Source organism: Pogona vitticeps, chromosome 1, assembly GCF_051106095.1.
Source record: "Pogona vitticeps strain Pit_001003342236 chromosome 1, PviZW2.1, whole genome shotgun sequence".
Classification (NCBI taxonomy): Eukaryota; Metazoa; Chordata; class Lepidosauria; order Squamata; family Agamidae; genus Pogona; species Pogona vitticeps.
This window is the reverse complement of record NC_135783.1, coordinates 252,875,558-252,896,432: the sequence shown is the minus strand read 5'-3', so window position 1 is coordinate 252,896,432 and position 20,875 is coordinate 252,875,558. Positions and strand designations below refer to the sequence as shown.

The 20,875-nt window shown below is 40.1% G+C and overlaps 1 protein-coding gene across 1 annotated transcript in view; it reads right to left on the bottom strand.

The window, feature by feature from the left end:
* EPS8L2 (EPS8 signaling adaptor L2) overlaps positions 1-20,875 on the bottom strand; it is a 122,375-nt gene that overhangs the window by 64,797 nt on the left and 36,703 nt on the right. Inside the window, exons 2-3 of the mRNA XM_020784170.3 lie at positions 16,383-16,446; positions 14,834-14,889 (exon numbers count right to left, since the gene is read on the bottom strand). Of these exons, the coding sequence (XP_020639829.3) occupies positions 14,834-14,889; positions 16,383-16,426 (100 nt within the window). The 5' untranslated portion in view covers positions 16,427-16,446. The remainder of the gene's footprint in view (positions 1-14,833; positions 14,890-16,382; positions 16,447-20,875) is intronic.

Below are 20,875 nucleotides of genomic sequence, written 5' to 3'. Positions count from 1 at the left end.
ATGTTTAGGAAGAGCCACACAGCTAAATTCCTTCCTTCAGTGCTTAATATTTACCTCAGGATCAACAAGGAGAACTTGCATTCCTATGTTTATTTGCTAAAGATATAAAGCAAGCAAGGAGACCAAACATGAATACAGCCAATATTTCCTTCTTCTTGGGCAATGGTGTCCAAGTGGTGACAAACCTGAGCACATAATAACAACACTTAATCTCTGTTCCATATTGACAATATCTAGCTGTGCAAGCAGAGGTCAGAAAAGCTCCTTTTAAAGACTACAAATCCTGGAATCTCCAGGCTATCATAGAATAATTGAGCCCAACCCCCTGCTCAGTGCAGGAATCCAAATCAAAGCAGATGTGATAGATCAGTGGTTCTTAACCTTTGTTACTCAGATGCTTTTGAACTGCAACTCCCAGAAACCCCAGTCAGGACAGCTAGTGGTGAAGGCTTCTGGGAGTTGCAGTCCAAAACTCCTGAGTAACCCAAGGTTAAGAACCAGTGTGATAGATAGTTGTCCAATTTTCTCTTGAATGACTTCAGCAATGGTTCCATTGTCGTACTGCTCTAATAGTTAAAATTTTTTTCCCTGATATTCAGCCAAATCTTTCTTTCTGTAACTTAAGCTCATTGTTAGGTGTCCTGCACTCTAGGATGATTAAGGACAGATCCTGCCCCTCCTCTGTATAACAGCCTTTCAAGTATTTGAAAAGATACCTCTCAGTCTTCTTTTCTCAAGGCTAAACATGCCCAGTTCTTTCAGTCTTTCTTCATAAAGCTTGGTTTCCAGGCCCCCTGATCATCCCTGTTGCTCTCTTCTGAACTTACTCCAGTTTTTTTGGAATCCTTCTTACAAGGTGTGTGTCCAGATCTGGACACAGTACTCAGGATGAGGCCTAACCAATGCTGAATAGAAGGGAACTAGTACCTTGTGGGATTTGGAGACTATACTTCTGTTAATGCATCCTAAAATCATATTTGCCTTTTTTGTAGCCACATTGCACTGTGGCCTCATACTCCACTTTTGATGTACAACAACTCCAAGATCATTAAGATCATTTACACTTGTATTATTACTGAGCCAAGTGTCTCCCTTTTTGTAACTGTATATTTGTTTTTTTTAGAACTTTGCACTTATACCTGTTAAATTTCATTCTGTGGTTTTCAGCCCAGTGCTTAAGCCTATTCAGGTATTTTTGAATTTTGTTCCTGTCTTCCAAGGTACATATTGGCTATTCAACCCAATTTTGTGTCATCTGCATATGTGGTAAGTATTCCTTGTATATTCTCATCCAAGCCATTAATAAAAATGTTTAATAGCACCCAGCCCAGGACTGAACTTGATGGTAACCCACTTGTTACCTCCTCTGAGTTTGAGAAAGAGTCATTGATAATCATTCTCTGAGTACAATTCTGTAACCAGCTCCATATCCACCTAAATGTTGTTCTGTGCAGCTCACAACTAGTTAATAATATCACAGGGCACTTTTGCAAATGTTTTGCAGAAGTCAAGATATATTATGTCTATAGCACTCTCACCATCTACCAGGGATTTTACCCAGTCAAAGAATGAGATAAAATTGGTCTGGCAGGATTTGTTCTTGACAAATTCATGTTGGCTTCTGGTTATTACTGCATTGTTTTCAAGGTGCTTGCAGAGTGACTGCGTTATAATCTGTTCCAGAATTTTCCCTGGGATTGATGTCATGCTGACCACTCTGTAGTTCCCTGGTTCCTTCTCTTTGCCCTTTTGTCAACTAGTTGAGACACATCATCTTTAAAAAAGAACTTTCCCAAGCTCAGAAGTCATTATTATTATCTGCCTATTGCAGATGGAGAGACAAAGGTGGAAGGAGAGCTTGCCTAAGGATACCTGTTTTGTTCATAGCAGGGAAAAGAATCAACTGCCTTATTTGTAGCTCAGGTTCTGCAGCACTGAACACACCAAATGTTGCAAATTTTGTTGTTTTGACAGCGGACACTAAAAGTATATTTTGCTTTACCGGCAAATGTCATTTAATGTGAATCTAATACTTAGTCACATGTTATATCAAGACAGTGTTTTTGAGAAGTAGTACTGGGTGGCAGGCTGCTGGTAGTTGGCAAAGATGTCATAATTGAGTATAGCAAAGGAGACTAATCAAAAATTGTTTACTGACAGAGAACCTGGGGGAGAAAAAGTGTGATAAGGATGTGATGAGAGCAGATCTATGGACAACTCCACCCTTGAGGTATTTCAGCAACATCAGAGAGAGTTACACATGGTAGCAAACTTAATGGCAGCACAATGGACCTGCCAAGAACAGAACATGGTAGCAGTTATGTTGGAAGATGACACCATGTGCTCTCAAAAGCTACGTGTATCTTTAATACCAAAGGGTGAGTCATATGTTGATGCAACTTCCCATTGGCCGTGCAAGGGAAGTAAAGTACAATAAAGTAAAGGCTCTACCAAAATTGTCTTGAAAGATGTTGATAACAAAGTTGCTCTTAAATCGGGGCCACTTAACTGTTGAAGAAGGTGAGATTATTTGCCAACATTGTCATTCCTTTGCAATCAAAATAGACGTAGAGGGAATACAAAAATATGACTTTAGAATGAAGTACGTAATCTGGAAAAGGGTTACATCTCTAAAACCGCCACCTATGTCCAACCTACCCAGTACAATACAGTTGTAGTTCATCATTCACTGTTCTTTGGAGACCAAAGTACCACCTTGGTCCCAAAGTCCTTGTCTAACTTCTGAAGCTAGGCAAGGTTGGCTTAGCTTAGTGCTTGGATGAGGGACCCTCACGGAGTACCAGCAAAGGGCTTCCAGGCAGACCTAATAAAGAATCATGTTTGTGTTGGAATTTAGCAACCTTTGTACACTACCTTTAAGAGGTTTTGGCTGGGAGGGACCATTTCTGGTATGGGATGACTATCAATCAACCCAGCAGCAACCACTTATTGACTCTTTGCCTCAGATTTTGAAGAGAGCCTCCTGTCTGTACTTAAGAGTTCTTTTACTGCTTTTTTCTGTCAGCTAGTCATTTCTAGAGCTAATCATTTCTATAGTCAGCCATGTAATCAGTCAGTCATGTAGTTAGTCAGTATGTAGTATGTATGACTGTTAAGCTCTGTTCCTATAACCAGTCATTACTTTTTTTCTACAATATGCTGTTTTTGAGCTATTCAGAACTGTAAGTATAATGGAATGTTTAATTCTTTCTCTTACCAGTATCTTTGAGTAGGTTATTGAGACAAGGTAGGTTTCTCTTTTATACAATATTAAAACATTTTATGCTTATTTTTATGCAGTGTATCTCTATGCATTCATTTTTCCCAAACATATTTGTAGTTGTGTGTGTGTGGGAAAAACAAATCTGAGATGTATAGTGCTTCTTTAATAAAATAGGGTGAGAGGAAAGAAAACATTACTAAAGGTTACTAGGGGGAAGAGTACTGTTATCCAGACAGAGCAGAGAATAATCTGAAACTTTAATCTAGGTGGAGAAAAGGAATTTGAAAGGAGAAACTGAACCGGTAATAGCTAAAATGATGAAACAAACAATGGAGTCATTCAAGGCAGGAGAGGAGGGATCTGGAATTAACGCCCTTTGGGCATTCCAGCTGAGCTGCACCAATAGCCCAGATTTGCTCTGCCAGCAACTTTCCCAGGGAGATTGCAGGAATAAGCACACACAGGAAAGGAAAAACAACCAAGAGTCTTGTAGCACTGAAAATGCTAACAGACTTATGATGTCAGAGTGTAAGTGGATGAGAGCTCACTGCATTAGCTTCCTTTCTAGGGTGGGGGTGTTTTCACAATGCAGGAGGAAAGATTTAATCTCCCTCATAATCAGCACCCCACCCTTCCACAGCTGCTATTTATAATTTGAAAAAAGACCAATGCAACACCAAACCATGCACTTAATTTCGTGTGTAGTCTGGCAACAAGCAGAACTTCACAGGCAACAGTGTAACTTTCAACAGGTCAGCGGAAATCAAATAGGGAAGAATACACTTAGCCCAAAGCGTATTTGCTGTCTGAACAATTGTCCCTTGTTTCTGAGGGATTCTATTGGTCCTTGAGCTTATCAACACACAGAATCTTTGGCACTGTATCTGTAACTGTATAGGTTGCAACTTAATCTTTGACCAACAGTACATTGCACTTAGAGGCTGATTGTCATGCCAAGCTTCAGGAGTTGCACAAGCACATAGATTTCTTCTGCGAGCATATGTTATACAAAGGGGGAGGGGGGGGAGAGAGACAATCTGCTTTCCTCTAAGAGCCTCCTAGCTCTCATCCCAGAAAGAAAGCATATTGCAATGGGAATGAATGCCAAGAGAACACTCTCGGGGATAGGGCCCTAAACTGAAATCCTAAGCATACTGTATTTATGTTGAAGTAATCCCATGGAAATCAATAAATAAGCTTGGAGTTGAGGTGGTAAAGCTCTGAAGCTGCTTCTTGGCAGTCAGCTTAGTAAAGTATGCCCTGTCTCTAAAGCAGGACATGGACCAACACTGCCTATCAGCCCATTTCTTTAATTTTATTTATTTATTTATTTATTTATTTATTTATTTATTTATTTATTTATTTATTTATTTATTTATTTATTTATTTATTTATTTATTTATTTATTTATTTATTTATTGTATTTATACCCCGCCTATCTAGTCATTTCGACCACTCTAGGCAGCTTTTCTGTGGCGTGTGAGTGATAAATGGCTCTACTATGAATTTTAGAGTTGTTCTAGACCAGCCTGAGACGATCCAGGTTGGCTGGAACTACAGTTCCCATCATCACAAAACCAGCATGACTGGATGATAGGCATTGTAGTCCGATACACCTGGAAAATTTCAAGTTAGAGAAACTGGTTCCACGTTATCTTTCTTGTTATTCAGTATTGCGATGAAGTCATATTAGAAGGCATGAAGCATCCAGAAAGCATCCCTTCTGATCCTTAGCAGGTATATATAGGAATGACTGTGGCCCACATGCTGGCCTACAGGGTATTGTTACAGCACATCCACCTTTCTTGGGTTACACAGAGTTTCTTGTGTCCGGCAATCTTGCCACCCTGCAGGCAGGCAGTCCTCAAGTGACTATTGCACCACCTGTTTCATCTGGGGCAGGAATGGTAGTGAATGGTCTTAAGGGGCTGGCCTCTCTCTGCTCCTTCACTTTGGACTTTTCTTAGGGGGCTATGGGACAGGCTTTGTGACACACAAAGCCCATCCCTCTGACAGAGGCAAATGGGCTAAGGAGGAATGTGTGCTGCCCAACTCTCGTCTTGGTTTGTTTTGCACTACAGTACTATCTGATGTTTTGGGGAAGATTTAATGTCTCTGGTTGTGACTATTAGCTTGCAGTTCCAGTTTTAAGGCTTTTGTAATAATCAGGATATGCTGGGGTTTGCGTGCCATATTACAGCTTTACATCTATTACAGAAGTGGCTTTATATTGTTGGTGTCTTCATCACATGTGAGTCAATGTGAAGTTCACATGTATTTGGGGAGACAGAAAGAGAGGACCCACAGGAGAGCCATGTCCTGAGATGTAATTACTTCTGGTATTATTTTCATGTTATGAATTGTAAACTTGATTTGGTGGTGTATTTTGTGCTGCTTGCCAGAGCTGTCAAAATGGCTTCTTGCAGCTCTGGTGCAGATTCAAAAACAGGTGGCAGAAAGAGAACAAATGGCTGCGCAATATGAAACAAGCAGAGCATCTAAGTCAGTAAAACAAAGGCAATAAAAGAAAGAAGCTGGAAGAGAACAAACAGAGAGTGCCACATGGATGGAGATGTGTCTATTGGGGGGAGGCCATGGTGAAAATCAAAAGGTTGTCTCACAAAAATGAAATTTGCATTTTTAAAAAAAAGATTCTGACTCAGTTCAGGAACACAAAACATGGACTTAAAGGATGATATAGTGCAAAGTCAAATGTGGAAGGGGATCATTCCCAACACAGGATGTGAACCCCATCAGAATTAAAATGAGGGGGGAAAATCTGGTCAAGGTCTTGTTGTTTTATACCGCACATAATGACATCACCAAGTACAGAAATGTTGGTCAGGATCCTACTGGGTTTGCACAGACCAAACTGGAGATTACATCACTGGTATGTTCATTCTGCCGGATCTTAGTCATACACTTGGTCATGTGCCCAGTCGCACCACAGACAGTGAGAAAACAGTGCACTAGTGATCCCTCCCTCAGGCACATGGTATTCTGCAACAGGATCATGGCCTCTAAGTCATAAAAGCAGTAGCTTCCTCTCAGGTATCTTCCCCAGTCTCTTGAAAGTGCCTGAGTCAGAAGATCTGGGGAATGATCAAAGGACACCAACTTGTTAGTGATACAATTTGGTATTGCTACATTAAAAGTGCCAGAGATGGGTAGAGATGCTGGAGGGATTCTGTTTGCCACCATAATTTCCCTAGTGTTGGATTATTAATTCAGTGGAGTGGGATGCAACATTTAGTGCTCTGCCTCAGGCAGCAAAATATCTTGAGCTGGCCAAACTTTGCTCAGCAGGGATTCTGAAGGGCTATGTATCCTCCCCACCCACCCCAAAAAAGGTCATGCTGTAGTAACTCTGTTGGATCTAAAAGTACTACACAGGACTCTGTATCATTTGAAGCCAAAGATCCATCCTGAAGCTGCAGAATCGCTGCACTCCCAGCTTGAGTCCACAGGCCAGAGTAGATGGTTTATAAAGCAAACAGACTCACAGCAATGGGCACTGCGTTCCTCGTGGAAGCTTGGGAGGATAAATCCATCAGTAGATACATTAACGTTCCCTTAAACCTCCCGAAGAGAGTTTGCCACTGGTGGGGTGGCTGCTGCTGCTGCTGCTGCTAAGGTGACAGAAAAGGCAGCCTAATAAGTGCTGTTGTGTAAAGCACTAATTATTCTCAAGTACTTCCTCTGCAGACATTCTCTTGAGCTTGCCAAGAATATAATGGATTTCCCTCCAATGTGCTTTCATTTTGGTTCAGAAGAGAAGCCAGTAAGCAGATAAGCAGCTTTATTTATTCATGGCCCACATTAACATTTATTCAGCTGGCAGCTGTGCACTGAATGAGGCAGTAACTCGATAGCTACCTGCTGTACCTGTAAGCCAGAGGATCTTTCGGCAAGAGCACTGGGTGACTCTTCTAGAATATGGGGCTTAGCACATGATATGACTGTTTTATACCTGCCAGAGGCAACAAGCCTTTGGTACCTGAATGACCCCGAGGGAAGAAAATGAATATCTGTGGCAGGAAAGGGGCATCTGGTTCATTCATGCAAGTAGGATGAAGGGTCATTCATCAGCTCCCATTACCACTATGGCAGCAGATACCAAACAGAGCATCCATTATTATATTTTCTCATTCTGCTGGGTCATCCCTTCCCAGTACATCAGCAAAGGCAGTTCAAATACTTGGGAGTGTTTCCTACAGTCCTCTATAACCACCCTATGACACATTTCTTATACCCACATTGTAAGAGAGTGGTGTGATGCTCAGTAAGCAGGCAAGGCTGAAATCTTCTTGCTTAGCACAGAACATTGCACTAGAGTAGGCCCACTGATTCAGTGGGGGTTTCGCAAGTCAACTCCTTCATATGTTCCACTGATTCAAATGAGCCTACTCTAGTTGTGACTTACTTTAGCATAGTCACCAAATCAATCATCACAAGTGCATGACAAAGCTGAGATCGGAACTATGAACTTTCTGGCTCACAGGTCATGCTCCCAGCCGCTTTCAGACACAATATGTCACCTACAGAGCCACAGATAACTGTGTGTGAGAGGACACGACTTAATAATATGACAAGAAGCTGGAGGAGAAGAGAGCTGCAGAAATGGTTATCATACATAGTTTGTATGTATGTGTCACAGTGTTCTCCATGTCTCTTCCTTTTGTTTATGTTTCTTTTGGCTTATGCGTATGGACAAGTTCTGCAAATCAGTGAAAGAGCATATGCTTTGCATATAGATAGTCCCAAGTTCAACCTCTAGCATCTCAAAGAGAGGGCTGGGAAAGAATCTGGCCTGAACCCCTGGAGAGCCATCGCTGCCAGTCAGAGGTGACAATGTTTGGCTTGGTGTCCTAACAGTCTCACTAGGCAAAAGAGATATTTCTTTCTATGTTCCTCTTCCTTTTGTTTAGTACTTGTATGATGACCCCATTTATTTCTATGGCAGCTTGAACATTTCGTGGTAATATTGGCAGAGTGTGGTAATGTACTGTAGCCTTTAAAAAATACACTCTAGCTATGCAATGGAAAAATTCAGAGACCTCCAGAGCAGAATCAGCTTAAAGTCTCCCCACAGTAAACCACCCCTTATTGCTTGTTGTCCTCAACTGGTTCTTACAGTCTCAATAACTCACTCAGAGACACTTGGTAAGAGAAAGAATAAAGGTTTAATTTACTCCCAGTTCTGAGTAGATTTGAAAAATCTGCATATTGTAAAAAAAATGATGGCTGGTTACATGAAGGGAGCTTAAATGATTTGTAGTCTGCTTACTGACTACAAGGCTGACACTGAGTCTTGATTCTTGACTGAAACGAGCAAGAAAAAAACTTAAGTAGAGAGGTGTGGCTCTCTTCAAAATCTGAGGCAGAGAGGGAACAATTGGTTGCTACTGGGCTTCTTAAAGGCAGCATAAGAAGGTGGTTAAATTCCAACAGGTAAAACTATATGTTGTAGATAACCCTCCATTAGAATTTTTTTTACTAGAGTTCCAAAGATGGGATATTGGCAAACTTTTGATCTGAGAAATCAGACATATACAAAGCCTGTACTTTCCTCCTGACTAATCACAAGACAGAGACAGCTGATTTGCAAAGTAAGGAAGGAGAGGCAATCTCCTGTTGTGAAAACTGTACAATGTTAGAAGTTAAGGAATACCATCTTCTAACAACTGGTAGATTTCAGCTCTCAGTCTGCAGTCTGCTTAGCCTCACAATACCACTGTGGGGCAGTAAAAGGTTAACACTCCCATTTTACAGATGATGGGACAGAAACTGAGGTACAGCCACCGGAAGAGTTTACAGAGCCTGCTGCACTGCTGCTGCCTCCTAGAAGAAACCATGCATGTGTGAGGCTCTGATCAGCAAAGGGTCAGGGCAAGGAGTAAAGGTTATGTTTTATGCACAGGAACTGAGCCAGGGGGCCCTTTGGTTTGTGGTCCTGTGGGGCAAATTGTGCCGTCTCCCTGCCCCAGTCTCTTCTTCCACTGGTGACACTTTCTGCTAGAACCTTTTCCATATCACTGGTACTAAAACAAGCAGTGCCCTCTGGCTATGTAAAAAAAAAATCTGTGTGTCTTTAGCTGTCCTTTGAACACCTGCAGTGCTCAAGATCTCACGTAATTTGGACACAATAAAAAAATGTATCATGATGCTGATGCAACTGCAATCCCTAATTTCTAATATAGAAATTATTAGTTGGCTGAAAACAGTGTAAGATAGGCCACGACTGCATCGTAAAATACTGTGGGATTTGCGGTGGGTGCAAAATGGATGAATATGGAAAAAAAATTACTGGTCACATGACAGCCAATTTGAATCAGCCCACAAGCCCTTTTTGTTCCCAAAGCAGAGTTTTCTTTTCTGCAGATGGGGGCTTCTACATTTTTTTTTCCAAGCCAGAACAATTTGAAAAGACTTTTTCCTGTGTTGTTAGTTGTTTCTGCAATTAGGATTGCAATCCTTTCTGCAAAAGGATTGTGGGGGTGGTCATGACTGTGGGTGGGAGTCCAGTGATGTACTAAGCTGGGTGTTACATTTGGACAGTGGGAACATCCACTCCTGCAATTTTTCTCCTTTGTTGCCTCAAAGGCTTTTTTTTACACAAGCTACTGAGTTTAGTGCTAGATCATCTTATCACTACAGTATATTGATATACTGGTTTAGCACCAGATTACCTCTGCAAAGAGAAAAAAATATAGAGAAATAAAAATCTATATGAAACAGAAACAACTCCAATGAACTACAGCAGACTACTGCATTGCCGCAGTATATGTAGGTGCTTGCATGTTATGGAAAACTTTGGAAAACTGTCCCTTTTCCATAGTGCTGTGCAACACCTTTAAATAGCTCACTAGCTTTTCAATGGATCATAAAAAGGAGAGCTGGGGATCAGCACAGAGTTGGGATCAAAGGAAGCGCGACTATGGGCTATGGTGCAGATCAAACAACTTCAGACTGAGGAACCAGTTTGGACACTGGCACCAAAACAATCCACAGGTTATGTGCAATCAACCAGTCTGAACAGAAGCCTACAACAGGCTGCAAATCACAAATCAAGCTGTAGCAAAGCTGAATCCCTGCAATTCAGCTTGCCAACATAGTTGCCTAGCAGAAACATTTATAATGTTCAACATATAACTCTGGAGGCACATCAACCCAAGGAAGCACTGTTTTGCCAGGCAAATTATAGGCTAACAAATGTACTGTTCTTCCTAGCATTCCCCGAGGAATTTATTGTTCAGCATCCCATTGGATAGCTTTTAGTTCAGATAACATATTGCAGCAGGGTATTTTGTTTGCTTTTTTTTGCCTTTCTAAAGAAAGCTTTAAAAATGTGAATAGCATTTGGCTGTATATTTGTATATACCTAACTTAGCCAATATTTAGATTTATTTATACACTACAGTGGACCCTTGACTTACAGACGGCTTGACTTACAGACTTTTTGAGTTACAGACTTCTCTGGCCACAAAATTTAGGTTTGACTTGCAGACTGAGATTTGACTTACAGACCAGAAAAAAACCAAAATGGAACAAAAACGGCCTGTTACGGGATTAATCGGTTTTCAATGCACTGTAGGTCAATGGAGACTTGACTTACAGACTTTTTGACTTGAGAACCGCCTTCCAATACGGATTAAGTTCTCAAGTCAAGACCCCACTGTAGATTAGTTTAGGTATATATTCGGTAGTGCCTACTGACATTTATTTTCAAGAAAGCGAATATTTGAGAAATACGTTCTCTGCAGCAATCTTGTCCAATTTCAATGGCTACTTAAAATATACATTTAGGAAATGTCCTGATTTAGAGCTCATCAAAAGTATTATTATCATTAGTTTCTAGGTTTAAAAGTAATAATTCCTCACATCCTTTGTTTATCACACTATAGTTCCACACAGACTACTTCATCCTACTTGCAATTTTGCTCAGTTATAATATATATACTGTATTAGTTTTTCACTCTTTCTCTGTGTGTTTGCAAGGTGCAAAAGGTGGGGGGGGTGTCCCTTTCTTTTGTCTCTACTGGCAAGATGGGGTGGTGGTGGGAGATTGCACTCTCCCTTTCTCTGCATATCCCACTCCTTTCTCTCTCCTTGCTCTCCTTTCCCCCTCCCTCCAAACTCAATGTAGCCAAATGGGAGTGCAAAGGACAAATCCCTGTCTGTCGGCTTTTGATCAGCTGCTTTTTCTTCCCTTGCACTGATATGTTGCCTCTCTGTGTGTGTGCCATTTGGATGCATGGATCACACTAAACAGCATATCGCTCCTCCCACAAACAAACACACACACACACACACACACACACACACACACACACACACACACACACACACACACACACACACACACACACACACACACACACACACACACACACACACACACACACTTGAACCAACCTTATTTAGAATGCATGAGCCCACATCAAAAGGGTGAGTCTGGACCTGTGAAGATGTGGCTGTTTACACTGACCTTTTACAGCATTACCTTGGATTGAATTTCGTTTAATCCTGGTTTTTTATATTCCATTATTTTTGAAATAATAATCTCCGCTTTGCTGCATCTTTTGTGTCAGGTATTTTAAAAATATAGTTATTATAAGTTTTGGTTCTCTTTTTATTTGATGTTTTAATTTAATTATTGACATTTATTTTAGGTTTATGTTGCAGTATTGTAAGCCACCTAGAGCAGTGGGCAGAGTAAAAATGTAAACAAACAAAATGTTGCACTTGCATGCATTTATATGTTTGTAAGCTGTTGTGAGTAACTAAAATTTGCCTTTCGCTCTTATGAAAGTCTAAATAAGAACCATTTCCCCTTTTTCCAACAGGATAATATTAACTTTAACCAAACAAGTGGGGTACACAGTGCCTGTGTATGGGTGCTTCCAAATAACTCTGCTAGTTTTATCAAAAACCTGTACCTTCAACAGAGTGAAACCCAGGCCTTTAAGAGTACTGTAAGGCGTATGACACTCTGGCAGTGAATACACAAATCTGCTGGTTTCACCATCTCTCATTTTAGAGTTTGTTTCCTTTAATTTCAAATTTGTCCCATTGTGGATATGAATATATCTGTGAATTTGGGCAAATTTTTGTTTATTTATTTATCTTATTCATTTAATTTATTGGATTTCTATCCTGCCCATCTAGACCAAAGGTCTAAATTATTAAACAGAAACTGAAACAAAATTCTCAGCCATTTCCTGTGAACAATATTTATACATAAATAAATAAATATTTATTTTAAAACTCAGATGCCACCAGTTAGTGAGCACTGGCTTTTGTGATGTCTTCCAAATAAAACAGCACTCATAAATTCCCTTGAGATCACACGTATAGTGGGGTCTTGACTTGAGAACTTAATCCGTATTGGAAGGCGGTTCTCAAGTCAAAAAGTCTGTAAGTCAAGTCTCCATTGACCTACAGTGCATTGAAAACCGATTAATCCCGTAACAGGCCGTTTTTGTTCCATTTTGGTTTTTTTCTGGTCTGTAAGTCAAATCTCAGTCTGCAAGTCAAACCTAAATTTTGTGGCCAGAGAAGTCTGTAACTCAAAAAGTCTGTAAGTCAAGCCGTCTGTAAGTCAAGGGTCCACTGTACAAAAACCGAAGTGTATAACACTTCATGCTATAATGTTACAGTTCAGTTCAAGTTCCTCATACAAATGTCTTGCAGAATGAGTCATACAGAATAGTGTCTTTCTCTGATAAACCAGTTAGATGAGATAAGTTGCTCTTAAACCTCTATTTGTCTTATTTGTCAATGAACAGAGACAGACCTTTGACATTCCAACAAAATTAAAAGGAACTTCTCTTAATCTATGTCAGCTAGGTGAGTGGTGCCTAAAAACCCATTCTAAATCATACGGTCATAAGCCCATTTTTGTTGTTGTTGTTGTTTAGTCGTTTAGTCGTGTCTGACTCTTTGTGACCCCATGGACCAGAGCATGCCAGGCCATCCTGTCTTCCACTGCCTCGGTAAAGCTTCCCCTTGACAATTTGTCCAGTCGTGTCCAACTCTAAGGGGCGGTGCTCATCTCCATTTCCAACACATAGAGGTAGCGTTTGTCTGTAGACAATCTTCCGTGGTCACGTGGCCAGCGCGACTAGACACGGAATGCTGTTTACCTTCCCACCGAGATGGTACCTATTTATCTACTCGCATTTACATGCTTTCGAACTGCTAGGTTGGAGGGAGCTGGGACAAGCGACGGGGGCTTACTCCGACACATAGATTCGATCTTGCGACTGCAGGTCTTCTGACCTTGCAGTACAGAGGCTTCTGCGGTTTAACCTGCGGCGCCACCACATCCCTTATTAAGCCCATTACAGGAGAACAAATTAAAGAAGTGTTTCTTCAAAATAAAATATGGCTTTCTGTACACCAGGTGTCGCATTTTACAAACAACCCAAAATAGTGCAACAAGGCATCAGAACTTTGACTGCCTTGCGGAGGTAATAGTATCTTAATGAAATGAAACTAAACATGTAAAATTATCTATTTACAAAAAATTGAATGACAAAACATCTGGAAATGTTGTAGGCTTCAGACCGTATGGGGAAAGATAGCAACAGAAACTTCACTGATTAAGAACTCGTAGCAATATGGAAAAGCCCAGCAGCTATCTCAGTGATTGTCAAGGAAAACACTATTAAACTTTTACATGGATGATATCAAACACCCACAAAATTAGCTTGGAAAGCATGGAAATCTCACTGGTGCATTCGGATTCTTCTCAGTAAGGAGGTGAAGGAAGGAGAAGTCATTGTCCTCTTTGGTTCTTGGCAAACCAGCAAGTGTTGTGAAATGTAAGAACAGGAAAATTATGACTCAAAATACACCAATGTCGGGCTGTGATCCAAAGAGTCCTTAAGACACATGACAGTATTTGCATAGAACGGTAAACCAGAACTTCTGGACCAACTGGCTCGCTTGGTTCTTGGCAATAATACAAGCTGCTTGAGAAATCAGAACTGATTTGATTGATATTAAATTGAGCCTGAAACCATGGGTTATATCCTCCCTTTTACAAGTCAAGAAAGACCATAACTTTGATTTATGAATCCTGACTTGCTTGGAAACGACAAATAAGTATCCTGATTTTAGCAGCTTGTGCTAGTGTGGAGGCCAAGTGATAACACAAGAGTTGTGCGTGTAACATAATCTTGTTCCTAGTGAGGATTTGCTGATAACTGAGCCTGCTGTTCCATGCAAATGTGTCAATGTTTCCACACACAAACTAGGATTTTTCTGCTTTTTTTCTCTTCATGTTGTGCCACTTTTTCCGTTGCCCCTGAATTATAGCAGTGGCTGGTAGGGCAGTGTGTAGACTGACACTTGGGCCACAGAAGTCTGTTGCACACACAAACATATTTCCCATAGTCCTTGGGATCACTGGAAGTATTCTCCATGCTGGAGTTTGTATAGCGTGCATCCAGCAGTCATTGACTCACCTTGGAACACCCCAAAACAATGAGACTCCACCATGTTAAAAAAAAGTTAATTCTAGCTTTCTACATACAAAGTTCAACCTAACATTTTATACATTGGCAAACCTTATTAACTTAAATGCTCTGATTAAAGAGAACTTACCATATAAATCTTTTGCACTCATTTTGGCAGCTCCATCTGCTTTGCCCATGCTGCCACTGCAAAAGGAGAAAACTACTATGAAGAACATGTTACGGCTTTAAATAAAAAGAAGTCCAGTGTTTTATTTGAATAATTTTTAGAAGAGCAGCTTAAGAATCTGTCAGGTAAGTAATCCAATAGAACCTAGGCAGGGCATACCATGAGCTCAAGAATAGACCTTGAATGTTTCTTCTTCTCCAACTTTTCAAGATAAAACAGGGCCCAGCCAAAAGATACCTCACTGCCCAAGGCTGAGCAGCAATTGGTGCCCACGTCCAAGCCAAGAGACATAGTACCCAACCAAACTGTTATGGCCCAAGAAACAGTTGCATGAATAGCATAATAATTAGCAATTTTCTACTCTTTTTGGACACCCAAAATGTTATGACTAGGGTGACTGCCCAAATCTACTTAACAATATAAAAGAAAACAAAATTGAGATCCACAGACTCCGATCACCACCACAGGCCATCTATTTCCACGTTCATAATAATTTTCCCCCCTTCCTATGCCAACTTTAAAGCAGAATAATTCACAGATCTAGGGGCCTCCCACAAGAATGACTAGTAGCGTAGGAACTATTTCATAGATGTATTAAAGGAAATTTCCCATTACTGTTCAGGAACAGAAATCTACACATTGCCATAAATCATATATTGCACTGTACGAAATGACAACTCTACCAATCCACCTCCCACCCTCAGAAAAGTCATCTGTATATTGCCTGAGAGCACTTCCTTTCAGGGCCTGGTCTGAGCTTTTCTGTTACCAGAGGCAAGGAATAAATTGTTTTCTACAACAATTGTGTTGAATCTTAGTTTAATACTATTGGCAGGAAGCATCTTCCACCAAGCCTGAGGAAAACAAATTGTGCTGCTTAGATACTGCCCTGTTGTGCTTAATGCTCTCTCTGGCTACACATTGTCACCCCCATTCTGACACACATTGCTGGGTATTCAATTTACCAACCTTGGAAGAATGGAAGGTAGATTAACAACCCCAAGCCAGCTACCTGAGCCTGGGATTGAACTCAGGTCATAAGCAAAGTCTTCACTGCAGTACTGCAGTTTAACTACTGCATCACAAGACTTCCAAGATAGCTTAAGAAGTTCAAAGCAAATTACATAACACCCATAACACATTTCTTCTAACACCCCACTGCTGCTCCTATATCTGCTATATAAAGCAGCCCCCTCCCTTCACCTCACAGTAGACCAGCCCTTCCTTCCATTCCATTCATATAGGATTGTGGGTCAAATTGTACGTTATCATTAGCGCATCATTAGAAGCTGAAATTCTCTTTGTGTTCTAGGGATATGATTCAGGCAGATCTTCACTACTGAGAACAACCATACCAATGAAGCCTGAGCTCACCTCTCAATGACTTAAGGAATTCACTATTTTAATGCCTGCTCTATGTAACATATACTTTGACAGATGCCCTTGATCCTCCTCTCAATTGCTTTTCCTTTCAATGAAAGTTTGTTTAATTCATCTGTAGATGTCTTACTTTGCAGAGTCAGGACGACTGCTTGTAGATCCCTTATGGCTCATCTTGTCTTCAAGACATTCACCTGCAAGAAAGAGAAGTGTTGGCTAATTTGGAATCTGGGTTGGTTGTCTTTGCTTGCCTATTTTTTCACCATAGTACCATCCCTCAGCTGTCAAAGAACACCGGCAATGGACAAGATACTGTATATTTCAGTTGGCACAACTAGCCCCAGAGACATCCTTATAAAACCAGCAGGGTCTGTTTGGAATATTGTTGGGAAACTGCTTTCTGATTACTATGAGAAGTGCTATCATTATAGCAAAGACAAACCTAGTTTGGAATACGAACAAAAGATTTATATGGACTGGAATTACTGGCTGATATTCTTTAACGATGTAAGACCCCCACCCTAGTGGGATAGAATGGTTAAGGTGTTCAGAGTGAGAATGCCTGGAATATGAGAACCTTGTTTGAGAACATAATCTATCCCATGCCATTATTTCACTGGTGAAGAATGGGTCTAAAGAACTGCATGTAAACAGAAGCACTTCTTTCTCCATCTTATTCTGGTTGATACATGGACAGACCAAATTTCAAACCATATAATACATTAAATATGTTTTATATTTTACTGTGGAGTAACGATGCATGGCTCCAACCCAGATCGGGACTAGCGCACATCGATAGAGAGATTTTAAATCATCTTCCTCATTTATGCTTTATTTTTAAAATAATCTACCAGCCCAGCATGGGCCTAAAAATGAGATTAAAATGGCATCATCCCGCATGTATGTGGGGGATTGTTAAAATAAAAATTGGATTGGGAATGTTTACACTTCTTTTACTTGTATAGGTCCTTATCCACATGGAATCCATGCATGCCTACTCTAGAGCAAAACAGAAATGGCTCTTGAACTGTGCGAAATATCTCAAAATGTAACCCTGAGACAGAGTGAAGGAAGGTGAAAAAAGGCACTTTGAACGTATAGAGCTGGGAAGTAATGGACCAGCTTTTTGCAGGAGTGTTATACTGTTTCATCCTATTTGTATATTTGTTTTTTTTTTTTTAAAAAGCACACACAAAAGTAGGAAAAATGCTATTAATTCCCTAGAGATTGTTCCTTCTCACTAAGTGTTGTGGCTCGTACTTCTCACTAATCAGGGAAGTTGATTGCATGTAACAATCAATATGTACCAAAATCTATGTGCAGCTTTTAACCAAAACACAGACACACATGCACAGTGTGTGTGGGTATGTCTCTGGAACATTTTCAAAGACAGCTACAAATGCATTGGCAGACACATGGATGGATTTATGTTTGCGCCAACACTCAGAGAAAGACTGTGTTCTTAAGTGCAAAAGATATATTCCTAATATTGTGTTTTCCCGAAAATAAGAGAGGGTCTTAAATTAATGTTTGCTCCAAAACAACAACAACAACAACAACAACAACAACAACAACAACAACAACAACAACAACAACAACAACATTAGGGCTTATTTTCAGGGGATGTTTTATTTTTTTCATGTACAACAATCTACATTTATTCAAATGCAGTCATGTCATCTTCTGGTTGCTGCACAATGGTGTAGGGCGGGGTTTCACTTAACTGGGGCTTATTTTGGAGGTAGAGCTTATTTTACGAGCATCATGAAAAATCATACTAGGGCTCATTTTCAGGTTAGGTCTTATTTTGAGGGAAACAGGGTATGCAGTGGCAGTATTGCTAGAGAATGGAAACAAAAGAGTAAATAAAATATTCAAGTTATGGATTTCTAACAATCATTAATTTTTAAAACCACACAGAAGGTTTTTACTCCAAAGGCTGTTTCAAGATATGCAATGGACAATTCCATGATCATACAGTAATTTGATTACAATCTAACTTTTCATAAGTTATGTCCTGCATATAGATTGAACACATATAATTATAAAATATTCCCTTGTCTGACATAGTTATCTCCTGGAAACCATTCTCTTTCTCCAAATTTTGTCCTAATTGTAGCCTCTTGCCCACGGTATAGGTTATGCCTCAGGACAATGAAATGTTGCAATGTCTCCATTTTTAAAAAAATGCTTCACAACTTTTGATAATCAACGCAATCAAAGGCTTTGTTGAAATCTATGAAGTACAAACTGATGCTCTAATGAAATTCCAACTCATAGTCTGAAATCCAGTAGTTTACAGTGCAACACTTTTGAAAGTGAAGAACTGGCTGGTTGCACGCATTTGCCCAGGAGAGGCCTGAGTGTATAGCACTCACAATGCTTTTCCACCCTTCAGGGAGGCTCCTTCTATACCCCCTCTTTCCATTTTATTCTGTCAACCAGATGGACAGAATGAGCTTCAAACAACTTAATACAGTATATTAAATATATTTTCTGTTTTGCTGCACTCCTTCCAGTATTGTACTGTATCCCTTCTAGTAATAAATCACAACTATTTTTATTAATAATCTTAGAACTACAGAGCTGGAAGGAACCCTTTGGATCAAGTTCAGCCACTGTCAAAGAGACAGAGTGGAGAATCAAACTCTCAGCCTCTGGCTCCATCTTTGTTTGTTTGTTTGTTTCTCTCTACCCCCCCTCCCCCAGCCTTGCAGAGGAGAAAAGGACACAGAGTCCAAATCCATACTTTAAGAACTAGAACTAGATGCTCAACTCCTGGCACCAGACTATTCTTAGAATAAAAGCAGATTTTAGGAAATTGGTGCCAAAATGAAGGGAGATAAATTAATTTCTTCAAGAACACTAAGAAAGAGTATTTTTAACGCCAGAAATGTCACATTATGATTTGTTACTTGTATCGGAGGTACTGCATGTTTCCTAAAGAGAAACCAGGTTACAAAACAAAGCAATAGTACAAACATATTACACAAGGTAGCACATATTGGCCCCAACAAAGAAGCAGAACCTCTATTCTTTTTGTTTTGCAGTGTTTATCCCATCACATTGCCTGTAAAACTGTCAGGGTGACCATTGTTTATTAAAAAACAAACATACAAGGAATGTTCATGTTAACTCTAGTAGGAACACATAGAGTTGGACATCGCTCCTGTTGATTTCTAAAAAGGATTCAGATTTCTGCTGCTTTAGGATAGTAATCTTAAATTCAAAGTGAACTTTAGGACATCCAAGCAATTTACAGACATACCCAGCAATCTGAAATAAATGCTTGCACCTCTGTCCAAGATTAGTACTGAGAAAATTAACAATGTCTGTTCTGAATCTAAAGCTTGCATCAAGGAGTCAATTTCCCCCATATCTTTTGTTAGAAAGGTGATGGCCACCTACAATGTGCAACAAAAGCTGCTGCTGCTTCCTTTCTCTTCCTTATTTTTTTTAAGAGAAAGAAGCAGCTTTGGGAAGAATACCATTTTAGTATGGGAAGTGGTAGAAGGAGACCTTCCTCTTTACTCTCGAATGTGAATAATATACATCTCATTAAAGGTGCTACCCATGGTGGAATGTGAAAAATGTGCTTTTCTCTACAGATGTAGACTTCAGATCTTATACAGAAAGGGGCTCGGAAAGGATATACTGTACAGTGAGTAGGCAGCAGGTTCCAAATTCTCCTTTCTGGGAAATGTTCCTCTGTCTAAGGAAAGCAGGAATTGGAATTTGATTCCATGCAGGACACCATGAGTAGATGATCTCACCCAAGGGCTACATCTATGCATGTGAGATTGCCCGGCAGAAGAACTCCATTGAGTGAAATGGGAATTAACTTCCATCCAAATGTGCGTTGGACGGAGCTGTGTAAAATTATAGTTGTAAATACAAGTAGGAACAAAGACTGCATTTAATTTATTTTGTACATTTCGTATACCGCTAGTAACAATTTTTGGTCCATGAATATAAAATTGAAGGGGAACACATACAATTACCTTAACAATGTTTTTTAAAGCAAGATTATTTTCAGGACAATATTTAAGAGTGCAACAAAAGTCATGCTAAACTGGACAAAAGGCCCACCTAGTCCAACATCCATTCATATAGTGGCCAATGTGTTGGCTGACAGCCATCCTTCTGGCAATGAGCCTCTCCGTACGGAACTAGGCTGATCCTCAGATGAGAGATGCACAGTCAACCTCCCGTGCTGTATAACCACACTATTGTTTTAAATTGCGTAAATAATTTTAAGTTGTATTTTAAACGGTGCTACCCACTGTATCCTGAGATCTTCCAGTATAAGGCAGGACATAAATAATTCAATAGATAAATAAATAAAATAAAATAAAAACATAGGTTTGTTGCCCTTTAAGTTAGGTCCTTAGAAAGCACTGCACAGCTGTCTGATGGAAACTGCCCTCTTTTACAGAACTTGGTGTGGGCTGAAGGATAGAGATGGTCCTTTCATATCTAAACAAAGACTCAAGAGTAGAGATGGGTCTATTCGTATACGAATATCCCCACACAGGTGGCATTAACAAGGGTTCAGCCTCATAGGGCCAGACAGTCCACTCACCAATCCGCCATAGACACGGACAGCGCAATTCTATGAATGGC